This window comes from Caenorhabditis remanei, chromosome II (genome assembly GCF_010183535.1).
Source record: "Caenorhabditis remanei strain PX506 chromosome II, whole genome shotgun sequence".
Classification (NCBI taxonomy): Eukaryota; Metazoa; Nematoda; class Chromadorea; order Rhabditida; family Rhabditidae; genus Caenorhabditis; species Caenorhabditis remanei.
The window spans coordinates 11068804-11083115 of NC_071329.1; the positions used below are offsets into that span (position 1 = coordinate 11068804).

Below are 14312 nucleotides of genomic sequence, written 5' to 3' on the forward strand. Positions count from 1 at the left end.
GACTTTATCTGTGATGAATTTTAAATAAATTATTTTAATGCTCCGCTTTTCTTTCGAAGCAAATGTTGTGTCGCTTCTGAAATTTAATAACAATGTTGATGTCGTTTTGGTTATATCTTACCAGTGTTTGACTTGATACTAACTCAGTTCTTGGTTGGTCAGAGGTGACGGTGGGGTACGGTCGGTCTGAAACTTGACTTGCTTTATAATTCGTATTATTTCATGTTACTTACAGTACTGATTGTTTCTAGCTCTTCCTCTGTTGACAGTCGTACCATGTGGAGAATATGGAATTCTAGAAGGTAGTTGCTGCATATAACCATCGTTTTGAACTCGCACTTGTTGATAACTTGGAAACTGTCTGTAATATAGAAAGCATATATAATAGTTTTAGAAATATATTTACCTGGATGTTGACGGTAATGTATACGGGTAGGCATCTGGATACTCCTCTTTCACTTCTCTATCTGTAGTAGTTTCGACCAAAGATTCTGGAGCAGACGAAGATGATGCATATAGGGGTTGGATTGATCGTAGTTCACCTCTATATTCTAAATTGTCTGTTCCTTCTTGGAATTCTTGCAAATATCCAGATGAATTCGAGTGACTTTGATTGGAATACCGACGCTTTTCGTTCGATTTGTTTTGTTTCCGACTGAGATTCGTTGATTCAGATGGCATGATGAAATCGAAGACATCTTTCATGCATTTTGCTCTACCGACATTTACATCCTTAAGAAATGCCGAATACTGACCGAAGTCATTTGCTTTACCAGTCTGAACAAGAAGAGAGATTTAGTTATCAGTTTTCTATCTCGTTATATTTACCAAACAGTTATATATTGCTTCACGGTCTTGTCGTGGTCCTCGGTACCGTACTATAAAATATTCTTCTTCACTCCCCATCTTATAACTGAAAATCAATTTGGTTTCATGAAACAGCAAGAAAATTAATGATAACGCATTTTATAAACATTTCTCACTACATAACCTATTTTTCGAATGCAATCGCAATTCTATAACAGAAATAGTTTTACATTGACACAGGGATATTTCACAAGTAAGTGACCTTTGAGTTGATAAGCGGATCACAAAAAATTCACGACGGCCTCAATCATCAAAACGTTATCAATTCGAGAAAGATAGATGCGAAACGTTTATCAGTCTCTCCCGTTTTTTCGCGAATAAAATGTTACCTAAAAATCAATTGCCTGTACTTCTTTCTCTAGCTCTAATCTATTCTTCATGAGGTCCTCAGATCAATATCCCAATAGAAATAATAACTGATACTATACCAATATCTGAATCTACATGATGTTATTCTCTATTTTTAGGATCTTATTCAAACCAAAATCACTAGTTCTAACTTCTAAGGTTTCTGTTATTCAATGCTTTGAAATATGAGTTAAGAAGAAGAAGAATAAAAAATATTGAAACCAATCCATCAGATTCTATCCAATTGGTCAATTTCAAATCATTTCTGAAAGCGTGCGGTCTGCCGTGGTAGTGTTTGCACACCTTTTGTAGAATTTTTCGCCACGACTTTTCTCGCTTTGCTGATGTTTCGTTTAATAATAAATGAATTCTGGTAATATATTATCTAAATAAAATTATTATTTTATAGCATAAAATGGCGACCATCGTTCCAACGCTCTTCTCTTTCGTTCGGGATTCTTACAAGGGACGCTTTGATGCGGCCACTTTCGAGAAAGAAGTTGGACGTGATTTTGATAATCAGGAAATTGCTCAAGCCATTAATAAGTACGAACAAGAGGCCAAAAACTTGAAAAACGTAAGTTGTTGTCAAGATATATTATGATAACCAGAAATAATGGTAAAATTGTTTTATTCCAGAAAGATGAAATTCGCAAAGTGATTCAATATATCGATCTAACAACACTCAATGGAGACGACACGGCTAGCAAAGTTGTTGCTTTGGCTAAAAGAGCTATTAATCCTATTCCAACTGATCCTTCGATTCATTGCGGATCAGTCTGCGTGTATCCACAGAGAGTCGCTGATGTCAAGAAGTTCCTCACTGCCACGAAGCAAACCTGTCATATTACAGGAGTTGCTGGTGGCTTCCCATCTGGTCAATATCATTTGCAATCTAAAGTTCTCGAATGTGAGCTGACCGTTGCTGATGGAGCGACTGAAATTGATATCGTGATCAGCAGAGCTGCAGCTCTTGAAGAGGATTGGAAGACTGTTCATGATGAAGTTCTCGCGTGTAAGAAGGCATGTGGATCTGCCCATCTCAAAACAATTTTGGCTACTGGAGAATTAAAAACTTTGAGCAACGTATACAAAGCTAGTTGGGCTAGTATTCTCGCTGGATCTGATTTCATCAAAACCTCGACCGGAAAAGAAACTGTCAACGCAACATTGGAAGTCGCTTATGTTATGTGCACTGCCATCAAGCGCTGGTATGAACTTACTGGCAAGAAGGTCGGATTCAAGCCAGCTGGTGGAATCAAAACTGTTGATGAGGCACTCGGCTTTGTTGCTCTTGTGAAGGACGTAAGTACATATGATAACTTGTGATACCTATCATCTATAAATTTATTACAGATTCTCGGTGAGCAATGGCTGAACCCTACTTTGTTCCGCATTGGAGCCAGCAGCCTTCTGGACGATTGTCTCAAAGCTCTTTAAATTATTCTTTGTTTTTTAGACCTAATTTTCCGTTAGTATCCCGTATTGTTGTTCACTTCGTCGATTTGCCATAGCTTCCTTTTTATGATAGGTTGTGCCTCCCCCGAGTATTCAGATATGACATAAATGAATCATTTTTCCTTCAAAAATCATTGCTTACCTTCCGGTGAAGTGTTAGGTCTCTCTATTATTTTTATGTGTGGTTTTTCAACAACAAAAAATCACAGTTTATATATAGGATGGTACGAGTGACCATTCTCCATCCCGATCTAGGAATTGGTGGCGCTGAAAGATTAATTGTTGATGCTGCAATCGGATTGCAAGAAAGAGGTCACTCAGTTAGAGTTGTTACCAATCAATACAACAAAGAACATTGTTTCCAAGAAACTTTGAATTTAGGTTTGAATTAAATCAGAGATTGAAACTTAACTGAACAGTTTCAGATATCTGCACTGTTGTACAGTGGATTCCTCGTTCTCTCTTCGGAAAATGCCATGCGTTTCTGGCATATTTGAAGATGATTATTGCTGCATTTTACATAGTTTTTTTCAATGGTGATGCAGATGTTATTCTTTCGGATTCTGTATCTGCTGGTCAATTCGTTCTACGATATCTTTCAAATGCTAAACTTATTTTCTACTGTCATTATCCTGATAGACTTCTGACTAAAAGAGAAAGTCACTTGAAGTCATTCTACCGAGTGATCATTGATTGGATCGAAGAATACACGACTGGACTAGCTGATGTTATTTGTGTCAACAGCAAATTTACGAAAGGAGTGGTAGTTGAAACGTTCAAATCTTTGCAATCCAGAGAACTGACAGTATTGTATCCATCGCTGAATACTGCATTCTTCGACTCCGTTCAAAGTTCTGATGATCTTGGAAAGGCTATAAAAATAAACGAGAAATACATTTTCACTTCTTTTAATCGGTTTGAGCGGAAGAAAAATGTGATTTTGGCATTGGACGCTTTTGGTATGACCCATTTTCTTTACTTTTCAGTCTTCAATTTTTTCTTCATTCAGCTCAACTGAAATCGAATCTCGCATCTGATCAATTCGCTAAATGTCATCTTGTGATTGCTGGTGGATATGATAAGAAGAATCCGGAGAACATCCAACATTATGAAGAGCTCAAAAACCATCAAGTCAACCTTGAACTACCAGATAATCAGGTAGATTTTGTTTATTGAGGTCAGAAATTATTATTTCACTTTAGGTCACATTCCTCCGCTCCCCAACTGATGAACAGAAAATAAACATCATCCGAAAAAGTCGAGCTGTTCTCTACACTCCTGATCGGGAACATTTTGGGATTGTACCGGTTGAAGCAATGTACTTAGGAACTCCAGTAATTGCTGTCAACACTGGTGGCCCACGTGAAACAGTACGAGACAATGAAACAGGATTTTTGGTTACTCAAACTGCTGAATCATTTGCTGGGAAAATGATTGAACTTCTGCAAGACGAGGCTAAATATCAGAGATTGAGTGAAGAAGGTCCGAAATGGGTTCAACAAATGTTTGCTTTTGAAGCATTCTCTCGGAAGTTGGACGAAATAGTTCAATCTGTACTTTAATCAAATTTATTTTACTTTCGGGTTCATTGTGATACATTTTTCTCAGTTAAATTATATGCTTTAAATTTGAATGAACGTTTTTGACTAATAAAAGCCATGTATTCCCGTTCTTCCAGAACTCGGAAAGGAGAAACTAGGTTTCTGGAATTCGCGATTCTGAGAAATCTTATTTCTTCATTGCTTTTTTCTACAGTTCGCCAGTTTTTTAATAATGGGTTACGGTAGCTCAACAATTGTGAGATGCACGCCGCCGATAAACTACGGACCAAAATTTTTTGCGCAGTTTCGTGAAAGTTTTGGTTTTTAAAGTGCTCGAATAAACAAGAAAGTGTCGTGTTTCGACTCGTCCAGACCTCTCGTTTTTCAATTTCTGAATTGAAAGTACTTTTCTGATCTATTCTTCTCGCACAAGCGCTTGAATTTTCTGTCAAAATTATTCCATTTTTAGGATTCTCTCGAAAACAACCGCAGGTCAGTTCCATTTTGCGTTTTCGGCCGGTTTGCATTTGTCACTTGTTTACTTCAACGCGCTTCGTTTTTTTCTCTTCTCTCGCTCAACCCCTTTCTCATTCATCGATCGGGGTCTAGCGCCGCCCGTAAATGTTCTCTGCAGAATTTTTCAATTTTGTCGGAGTTTCCGTTTTTCATAAACTCTTTCGGTAGGTGTTTGTGAAGCCATAGCAACGAAAAACGAGACAACCTTAGAGCGAGAGATAAAAGATAGTTCGAGACTTTCATATTTCTAAACTGAACGTAATCAGTAAGTGGGAGATATCCAAATTTGGCAATCGAACAATGTACAGACAGGTAATGCAGTTCTTGAAATGTTGACCTTGAAACATCGTTGAAACGCTCCGTCTTCACATTGTAGTCAGTTGCGCGCAATTGTCAGCAAAAATCGCGTCACATGATGATGAAAATATTTGTTGCGGTGCTATAAAAATGCCCTTTTCGAACTTTATATAAGCAGAGAGGAAACTTTAACTATTTGAAAATAATTACAGCTTGAAATCATGTCTCTTGCTCCTAAGGTATAATAATAATGATTAAATGTCTAATTCGATGTTCCCAAACACAAATTATTCTAATCCTTTTTTCTAATATTTCTCTTTCGTGCTAACCCAACATCGGTAATTACAGTTCTGTTTCCCACTCCGAAGATTTATTATTAGTTCTCATTTGGTTTCCCAATCATTTTCTTTTCCCACTCTCAACCTCGCGAATGTATTTAATTTTCGTTAGATAAGCACCGCCCGTCACCTTATTCTCATTCGTTTCGCATTGCAAACAATGACGCTGTCTTCAGTTTCAATTTCCCATTTTCTTCTATTAAAACTTGATGTTGTTTTGTTATTCTTGCCATTATTGTGAATGTGATTGTTTCAAGTTCCGTGCAATGTGTTATTTTTATCTTTCAGATGTCGAAGGCATTCATTGGCAAGCCAGCCCCACAATTCAAGACTCAAGCCGTCGTTGACGGAGAGTTTGTGGATGTCGCGCTCTCTGACTACAAGGGAAAATATGTTGTTCTTTTCTTCTACCCACTCGACTTCACTTTCGTGTGCCCAACTGAGATTATCGCTTTTTCGGACCGTGCTGCTGAGTTCAACGCCATCAACACTGTTGTTCTCGCTGCTTCGACCGACTCGGTCTTCTCTCACTTGGCATGGATCAACCAGCCACGCAAGCATGGAGGACTCGGCGAGATGAACATCCCAGTTCTTGCTGACACCAACCATCAAATCTCCCGCGATTACGGAGTTCTCAAGGAGGAAGATGGAATCGCTTTCCGCGGTGAGTTTGTTGGTAGGAAATCAACAGGCGAAATAATTTCTTCGCATGTTCGTTTGATTTTAAATTTAATTTTCAGGTCTCTTCATCATCGATCCACAGCAAAATCTCCGTCAGATTACCATCAATGATCTTCCAGTTGGACGCTCCGTTGATGAGACCCTTCGTCTCGTCCAAGCCTTCCAATTCGTCGAGAAGCACGGAGAGGTATGCCCAGCCGGATGGACTCCAGGATCTGATACCATCAAGCCAGGAGTCAAGGAAAGCCAAGAGTATTTCAAGAAACATTAAATTATACTTGCACTCGGAACGATTGTATGTCCTATTACCTTCCCGTAGTATTTATCTGATAATTTTTTATCCATACTCATTTCCCATATTGCTTTTGATCTATCCATTACTCAACAAATAAATTCGGTAATCGGAAGTACGATTTGTTTCAGAAACCTAAAAGTATCTTTCTTTGGTACTTTCCTTGTTTTCCGAGACCGCCTGTGTTCGTCGGTGCGCGCGCATCGCCGTGTACAGTGTTTGTGGGGGTCACCTGTGATTATTCACCTCTGTGTGTCTCTTCAAAACGTCCGCTCTGACCTGTACACTTGGACAAAACGGCTGTCCGCTAGAGCGACAATGCATATAACTTTAACGGTGCATATAAATACATGTTTATTCATGAATCACTTTCCATTTGTAGCTGGCGCCTACTCTTTTGATGATGCATCGGTTTCCTCATTTTCTTTCTTTTTTCCATATCGACGTTTCCCAAATTATTTCCGTTTTCAGAATGTCCTCACCTACATCACTAGAAGAGGATGGTGACATTAAGCTGAAAACAAGGTTTCAGGGACAGGTGAGAAGTTCTCTCTTTGAGAAAAATCAATCCAAATAATTTATGCGCCGAGATGGATTATTTCTAGTCGTCAAGATCCGGCTAGATACTAACGAACCAATAAATATCGAAAATTATAGCTAAAAGTGTGATTATTTCAAGATTTCGTAATCACCACGATCAGATAGGAACACAGAAAATACATTTCTATACTGAATATATTTAGTCTATTTGCAGGTCGTTGTTCTTTATGCTCGTCCACCACTCATTCTAGATGACTTCTATGCACTTCTTCGCGATGCCTGTAAGCAACATGCTAAACAAGATATCACGGTCAAGTGGATTGATGAAGATGGTACAGGTGTTTGAAATATATTTTTCACAGATAAAACTTCAGGTGATCCAATTTCCATCGATTCACAAATAGAGCTCGACGAAGCTGTGCGATGTCTGAATTCAAGTCAAGAAGCAGAATTAAACATTCATGTTTTCGTTGGAAAACCGGAGCTGCCTGGTCTTCCGTGCCAAGGAGAGGATAGTGAGTTTTCGTTGGTGAAGTTAGTTATGTTCATTTCCACATTTTTTTCAGAAACGGTGTATCGTCGTGGTGCTCGTAGATGGAAGAAGATCTATCTTTACAATGGACATAGGTTCCAAGCAAAACGACTGAATAGGTACAGTATCAAACCGTGATAATACCATAGTTGTCAAGGCCCGGGCCGGGCCGGTAGAAAATTTTCAAGGCCCGGCCCGGCCCGAAGGCCCGGCTTCAAAAAATGACCCTTTTTTTCCCAATTTTTTTTTCGAAATTTTTTCAATTTTTCATCGGAAATGTGACCATTTTTGACTATTTTTCAGAATTTCTTCTAATTCTTACTGATAGTCGAAAATTTGACTTTTTCGCGAAAAAATTTTAAAAAATTCAAAAAATTTGAAAAAATTTGAAAATTTGACTTTCGCGCCAATTTGCCCGGGCCTTAAGCCCGGGCCGGGCCTTGACAACTATGGATAATACCAATGTTGTAGTTTTACTGTTACGAGTTAAAATGACAATACGATTTCAATCTATTTTTACATTTTCAGACGGATTCAATGCTTCATCTGCCACGACTATATTTGGGGTATTGGGCGTCAAGGGTTCCGTTGTGTGGACTGCCGGTTGTGCGTCCACAAAAAGTGTCATCGTCATGTGCGAACTCATTGCGGTCAGGTAATCATTTTCATACAGAACTTCAGTTCGTTCAGAAAACGACGAATTGCCATTGATTAAGTTAGTGTTTCTATTTTGCAGACTCCACAAGGACCAAATATTCTACCAATGGCTCCAGGTAGTGGAATTGGATCATTAAGAGGCACCAGATTAGACACGAGTTCGTCCACCACACGATCAAGTGGTGGAATTGACAATGGAGCATTCCACGAACACGAAATTGAATCACCAGGATCGACTAATCATGATTTGAGTAGATCAACGGTAAGCTTTTTTCCGTATGCTCGATGAGAAGTAAAGTTTATCAATCTAAAATTCTGTTAATATGTATATCTTGGTCATTCTGCTGGATATTTGCTTCACGCAGAACAATAGTATTTGTATCTAAAATGGGTTCTCAGAATCTATTTTTTGTAGTTGCATAATACATTCTTCTACAAAACAGAGGCACAATCCTTCATTTCAATTTCTATATACTCTTCTTATTAACATCCTCCTGATTCTTCCTCAATGACCCTTTTTTGTCAGTGCTTTCCATTTTCTGAGAGAAAGAAGGATAAAAAAGTATACTTTTTGAACATAATTTGGAAAAATAAAAACTAATAATTTCAGAATGGCAATGGTACTTCGAAATGGGCGGTTTCTCTCAACGATTTCCGTTTATTGACTGTAATTGGCCGTGGATCTTACGCGAAAGTCGTTCAAGCAGAGCATATCGCTACTCGTCAAATTTACGCCATCAAAATTATCAAAAAGGAAATGTTCAATGAAGACGAAGATATTGATTGGGTTCAAACTGAGAAGTCTGTATTCGAAGCAGCTTCTAACTATCCATTCCTTGTCGGACTACACTCGTGTTTCCAGGTAAGTTGAAAATTGAAGACAACTAGATCAATAATCGTTTCAGACTGAATCTCGTCTGTTCTTCGTGATCGAATTCGTTCCTGGTGGTGATCTGATGTTCCACATGCAACAACAAAGAAAACTTCCGGAGGAACATGCTAGATTCTATTCTGGAGAGATTATACTCGCTCTGCATTTCCTTCACTCTCGAGGAATCATTTATCGTGATCTCAAACTAGATAATGTTCTTATTGATGCAGAAGGACACATTAAACTAACCGATTATGGAATGTGTAAAGAAAACATCAACGCTGGAGATTTGACATCCACATTCTGCGGAACACCCAATTATATTGCTCCAGAAATATTGCGAGGAGACGAATATGGATTCAGTGTCGATTGGTGGGCATTGGGTGTTCTAATGTGAGTTGACTGAATGTTTTAGGTTTCAGTTTTATGAAATTTAATTGTTGCAGGTTTGAAATGATGGCGGGTCGGTCACCATTTGACATTGTTGGAATGCAAAACGCTGAAGAAAACACTGAGGATTACTTATTCCAAATAATTCTGGAACGACAGATTCGTATTCCTCGTTCACTTTCTGTTCGTGCTTCTAGTATTCTGAAAGGATTCCTCAACAAAGATCCTACGGAACGACTTGGATGCAAACTGGATATTAATGAGGGACTTCGTGATATGAAGGAGCATCAATTCTTCCGTGGATTCATCGATTGGGAAGCATTGGAGCAGAAGGCTGTTGCTCCTCCATATCATCCAGCTGTTGAAAGTGATCGTGATTTGACACATTTTGATCATCAGGTATACTAAATTGGTTTGATTGCTGTCAATTTCAACAGTGTATACTTTCAGTTCACTGACGAACCCCCACAGCTCTCTCCTGATAATTCAGCCGTCATTGCTCGAATCGATCAGTCCGAATTCGACGGATTTGAATACGTGAATCCACTGCAAATGAGTCGAGAGGACTCCGTTTAGACGAATTCTTACCTTTTATAATTTTTTTGGTTTTGAATCCCATTCTCCTCGTTTCATATTCATGCGATGCTATGACACTAACTCGTGGCATAATCTCGTCAGTTCCTAATTTATTTTTCCCCAACTCTGCTACACTTCTGCTCGCATTCTCCCCAATTAATTTTCATGTGGTATCATCCGATCCAAAGGTTGTGATTTTCGATTTTTAATACTGGAAACCAGGGATACGTGATCGCTGAATATATTGTCACGTTACCATTGTGAAGTTTGCTTTCCCTTCAATCATCTTGTTAACTCTCTTGTCAACCCATTTTAATTTTGTAAAATTGCGGTAAATTTTGTGAATAGTCTTGAATCTTAAAAGCTTCATTACGAGAAGAATGAATAAAAAGGCATCCGAAAGAATAGAAATACAAAAACTCCAAGGTAATTCATTTCATCATAACTGTTTGTATAACTTTTCTTGCTTGCTTTTTTAAACTTTTCTGTGCTCGTGCGGGTAGAAATGATTTGAATGGACGTTCAAGTATCACTTCTCGAAGTCCACAATCTGCTTCATAAAAATTGAGAAGTGCTCTACAAAATGCTTCTCCAAGAGCTTCATCTGAAAATCTGATAAAGAACTCTCGTATATTTTTTGATAGCCTACATTTGTACTGTAAATATGGAGTAGTGTGTTGAATTCCGTTTCCAGACGAATCGACGTGGCGATACGAAAAGAATGAAACTTCTAGAGTATAACAGAGACATGATAGTAATTCACCCATTGTTCTGGAATTTTTGAATATATTTATCTGGTTTTTAACTTGAATACCTTCTTCCAGTGCCTGCTTTCTCGATATCCGTATTAAATTGAGTGAATTCAAGCGAATAATCTTCAGAGAGTTCTGAGAGTAAATGGGGAAACCACAATTGACGAGATGTTGACTTTTCTTCCACCGGAAACCATTCAAATTTTTTGTTTTCGAAATAAAAACCTACTGCTGTCATAGAAACATTTCCGTACAAAAAGCAATTTGGTTTCTGAGAATGAGCATGCAGATCCACGTAGATAACAGTTTGTGCTTGCTTAAAAATGATAAAGATTCAAGAAGTGAGTACAGTACTCACTGGATTATTATCATATTGAGTCAGTAGATTTTTCACAGCATAAATCGACGGATGCGCCCATTCTGATGGATTTCTCCACATTCTATTCAGGTCGTAACCCATCAAAGAGCATCTGAAATACTTTAAATTTCTTGGAAATTTCAACGAAAGATTCAACAATCATGTAATACAATACAGTTTGAACTCGCCTATAATTTCCGAGATAAACGCCATCTGGATTGAGCATTGGAATGATTTTAAAACAATAAACTTTCCGAAGTTTCTGTGCTCGATCATCATTCGAAACAAGAAATTCAATGATTCCATGCATTACATGACTACTCGGAGACTCTCCTGGATGAACTCGAGCTGTCAGAAATATCATTTTCTTCGATCCTTGAAATGTTTCTGGAGATCCATCAATTGTTATCAAATCGATTCGACGTTTTTGCTCAATTATTTCGTTTTTGAAATTTGTTATCTTTTCGATTTACCACAGTATGAGCCAGGAGGTCCCGATGGAAAAATATATATTTTCTAGCTTCCAACTGATTCAGCCACGCTTGCATTTGGCCGTAAGTATACGGTATACAGTAAGCAAATTGAACTGGATCTGATGATTCGAATATGAATGCAAACGAAAGAATCCAACGATCATTATGTTGAGAACTACGGTAGTAATAAATGTGACGAGACGGGATTCTGGCCCTGAAGATTATAATTTTTCATCTTTCCGAAGAACACAATACCAGCTGTTTTGGGCATTTGATTTAACAACTGGAGCTGCAATTCCCATTTCGAAAAGTGTTCTTTGCTTGGAAAAATTGACAATATTGAAGATAATTCTCTGCAGAAACCATAAATTGATATGATTGTAATTCTGAGGAATATGTTAGACTCACTTGATTTTCTGTTGCATTTTTACACTCAAAATAGAACCAAACACGATATTTATTATTCAGTGTATCGGGACGAATGAACAAATCATATTCAGAACAAGATACTTTATCAACTCGTCCCAAATTCCCTGAAATCAATGAGTGAAGATCTCAATTGAAGGAGAATCCAACCAGATTCAAAGCTTGCTTCGAAAACTAAATTTCCTTGTCCTGGAACTGTATCCGGATAAGTTACATTACCAATGTTGGAACTCATTTATAGAGAATTATGAAAACAGCTCAATCTAGTCGAAAAGGAGTGAAAAGTCAGTTTTTCCTGTCGCTTCGCTGCTTCCACAGGAAACCGGTAGTTCGGTTGAGTTGAAATCGTTTAACGTTGATACTCTTTATTCTCGCAAGAAAACATTGGATTTAGATGGAATAAAAACAAATTAAGTTAGAATTCAGGAAAGGAAACAAAGGCAATTCAGAAGTACGTAGATGAAACATTGAAAAAGGAGAATTCTCAAGAGTAGTGAGTGATTGTGAAATTGAATTTAAAATGATGTCACTTTTGCGAAACAGAAGACCAGGTATTTTTGAAAAACTTCTGGATTTTAGCGAGAGTTAGAGCGGGAACGACTGCGACTTGGTGAACGTGATGCAGAGCGACTTTTCGAACGACGTCCAATTGGAGGTGATGCGTCCTCACGAGCAGGTGGAGAACGAGAACGTGAAGCAGAACGATCACGACGATCAGGTGAATCACGACGATCACGAGATGGCGGAGAACGAGTACGACTGCGAGATCGGCGTGGCTGCAAAATAATAGTTTTCAAAGAATTCTGATAGATAAAACACTAACCGATCGTGAACGAGAATATCTTGGTGATCTTGAGCGTCTTCTAGGAGATCGTGACCTGTAAATTGAACATTCATGAAGATACAAGGATGTCTAAGCTGGTCGTTGAAAAAGAGTAACTTTAAATAAAACCTAAGCACAATGACAACGTCTATCAATACAGTATGTCGTGAAAAGATGAGACTTGGCTAAGAGGATTTCAGCGACAGACTGCAGAAAATGCCATAACAATTTGGCACCCCACGAAAATCGGGGAGAGCCTTTAAATCGAGGAACGAAAATCGGGGAAAGTCCGCACGGTCGAACGCAAAGTGCGGCGCACTTTTTTCAATATTTTTTTTTCTCAGCGATATTTTGGCTAAGTTTGTGCGATTTGTATATTCTATCGGTATGAAAATCTCATTCTAATCATGAATTTTATTGATTTTGTAAAAATAATGTTTATTTTTTGTTATTTTGCCTGGTAACCATGTAAAGGAGCTCAATTTTGATATGTTTTCAGATTTGACTTCCAGCTTTCTTCCACTGTTTCTCTTCGTGCTAAAACCACTCAAGATCTGTCGGACGTCTTCGGAATTGAAATAAAAAAATTTAAACTCTAAGAATTTGCTTACAACATTAACTTATTACAGAAATACTACGATGGATCTTCGTCAAGTGTGGTTTATCTTTTTTCTTTCGCTTGAAAAATCGTTTTCGATTCTGAATATAATTTTTCTTTGTCGGCAGCTTATTCTTCATTTCTTTTTCATCTTCAGCATTACGATTGCTTTCACCGAACCTATATTTGAAATACAAACCAATTCCACATCTTTGAGATTTCGATTCTCTTCGATAAAATCCGTTGCTATGGAAGTTTTTATTTTTATTATCTTCTAAATAAACATTATTTTTACAAAATCAATAAAATTCATGATTAGAATGAGATTTTCATACCGATAGAATATACAAATCGCACAAACTTAGCCAAAATATCGCTGAGAAAAAAAAATATTGAAAAAAGTGCGCCGCACTTTGCGTTCGACCGTGCGGACTTTCCCCGATTTTCGTTCCTCGATTTAAAGGCTCTCCCCGATTTTCGTGGGGTGCCAACAATTTTGGGCACTTACAAATCAGAATCTCCGCTTTTCCACTGCCGCTGCTGGTTTCATTCAGCAGGCACAGCATCATCAAAAATCTGCTTTTCTCTGCATTTTCAGCAATTCCGCTATTCAAGTCGCACTCAGCATTTTCAGCTTCAGCAGCAAAAACTCAGCTCAACTCAGCAACTTCAGATTCTGCTGCTGCTGTTCTATAAAGAAGACAGAACAGCTAGTTTATCAAAATAACCCGCGCCGAATTTTCAAGAATTTGAGTAATTTGGATACTTACCGTCTACGTCCTCCACTTCCGCCACCACGGCCTCCTCTTTCGTCGGATGGTCGATCGTATTTAGCGAGAGTCACACGTAACTCACGACCATCGACGAGTTTACCATCGGTGCGATCCAACGCGTGTTCAGCATCCCGGCGTCTGAAACATAAATTTCCGGATTGAATTCGATTTTTAAATAAATTGAACGTACTCATAAAATCGAACG

The 14312-nt window shown here is 38.2% G+C and overlaps 8 protein-coding genes across 8 annotated transcripts; 5 read left to right on the forward strand and 3 right to left on the reverse strand.

Moving 5' to 3' along the window:
- Positions 1-34: 34 nt before the first annotated feature.
- On the reverse strand, positions 35-906 carry GCK72_006005 (uncharacterized protein; the record flags this gene model as incomplete). The annotated part of the gene is made up of 5 exons (XM_053725432.1): positions 35-76; positions 122-186; positions 234-361; positions 407-777; positions 829-906. The coding sequence occupies 5 exons, from the start codon at positions 904-906 to the stop codon at positions 35-37; spliced, it is 684 nt and encodes a 227-aa protein (XP_053589626.1).
- A 724-nt stretch (positions 907-1630) lies between these two features.
- Positions 1631-2655, forward strand: GCK72_006006 (uncharacterized protein; the record flags this gene model as incomplete). The annotated part of the gene is made up of 3 exons (XM_003108984.2): positions 1631-1792; positions 1855-2520; positions 2572-2655. 3 exons carry the CDS (start codon positions 1631-1633, stop codon positions 2653-2655), a joined length of 912 nt encoding a protein of 303 aa, XP_003109032.2.
- Positions 2656-2894: 239 nt separating this feature from the next.
- GCK72_006007 (uncharacterized protein) lies at positions 2895-4235 on the forward strand (the record flags this gene model as incomplete). The annotated part of the gene is made up of 4 exons (XM_053725433.1): positions 2895-3054; positions 3099-3632; positions 3683-3831; positions 3876-4235. 4 exons carry the CDS (start codon positions 2895-2897, stop codon positions 4233-4235), a joined length of 1203 nt encoding a protein of 400 aa, XP_053589627.1.
- A 1013-nt stretch (positions 4236-5248) lies between these two features.
- GCK72_006008 (uncharacterized protein) lies at positions 5249-6317 on the forward strand (the record flags this gene model as incomplete). Its single annotated transcript, XM_003108793.2, has 3 exons — positions 5249-5266; positions 5654-6029; positions 6106-6317. The coding sequence occupies 3 exons, from the start codon at positions 5249-5251 to the stop codon at positions 6315-6317; spliced, it is 606 nt and encodes a 201-aa protein (XP_003108841.2).
- Positions 6318-6810: 493 nt separating this feature from the next.
- GCK72_006009 (uncharacterized protein) lies at positions 6811-9904 on the forward strand (the record flags this gene model as incomplete). Its single annotated transcript, XM_053725434.1, has 10 exons — positions 6811-6876; positions 7093-7210; positions 7253-7393; positions 7445-7529; positions 7939-8065; positions 8147-8329; positions 8678-8929; positions 8973-9331; positions 9385-9727; positions 9779-9904. 10 exons carry the CDS (start codon positions 6811-6813, stop codon positions 9902-9904), a joined length of 1800 nt encoding a protein of 599 aa, XP_053589628.1.
- Positions 9905-10335: 431 nt separating this feature from the next.
- Positions 10336-11378, reverse strand: GCK72_006010 (uncharacterized protein; the record flags this gene model as incomplete). Its single annotated transcript, XM_053725435.1, has 5 exons — positions 10336-10508; positions 10554-10675; positions 10719-10972; positions 11015-11126; positions 11185-11378. The coding sequence occupies 5 exons, from the start codon at positions 11376-11378 to the stop codon at positions 10336-10338; spliced, it is 855 nt and encodes a 284-aa protein (XP_053589629.1).
- Positions 11379-11708: 330 nt separating this feature from the next.
- On the reverse strand, positions 11709-12148 carry GCK72_006011 (uncharacterized protein; the record flags this gene model as incomplete). Its single annotated transcript, XM_053725436.1, has 3 exons — positions 11709-11840; positions 11896-12020; positions 12064-12148. The coding sequence occupies 3 exons, from the start codon at positions 12146-12148 to the stop codon at positions 11709-11711; spliced, it is 342 nt and encodes a 113-aa protein (XP_053589630.1).
- Positions 12149-12532: 384 nt separating this feature from the next.
- On the forward strand, positions 12533-14269 carry GCK72_006012 (uncharacterized protein; the record flags this gene model as incomplete). Its single annotated transcript, XM_053725437.1, has 2 exons — positions 12533-12666; positions 13969-14269. The coding sequence occupies 2 exons, from the start codon at positions 12533-12535 to the stop codon at positions 14267-14269; spliced, it is 435 nt and encodes a 144-aa protein (XP_053589631.1).
- Positions 14270-14312: the final 43 nt, after the last annotated feature.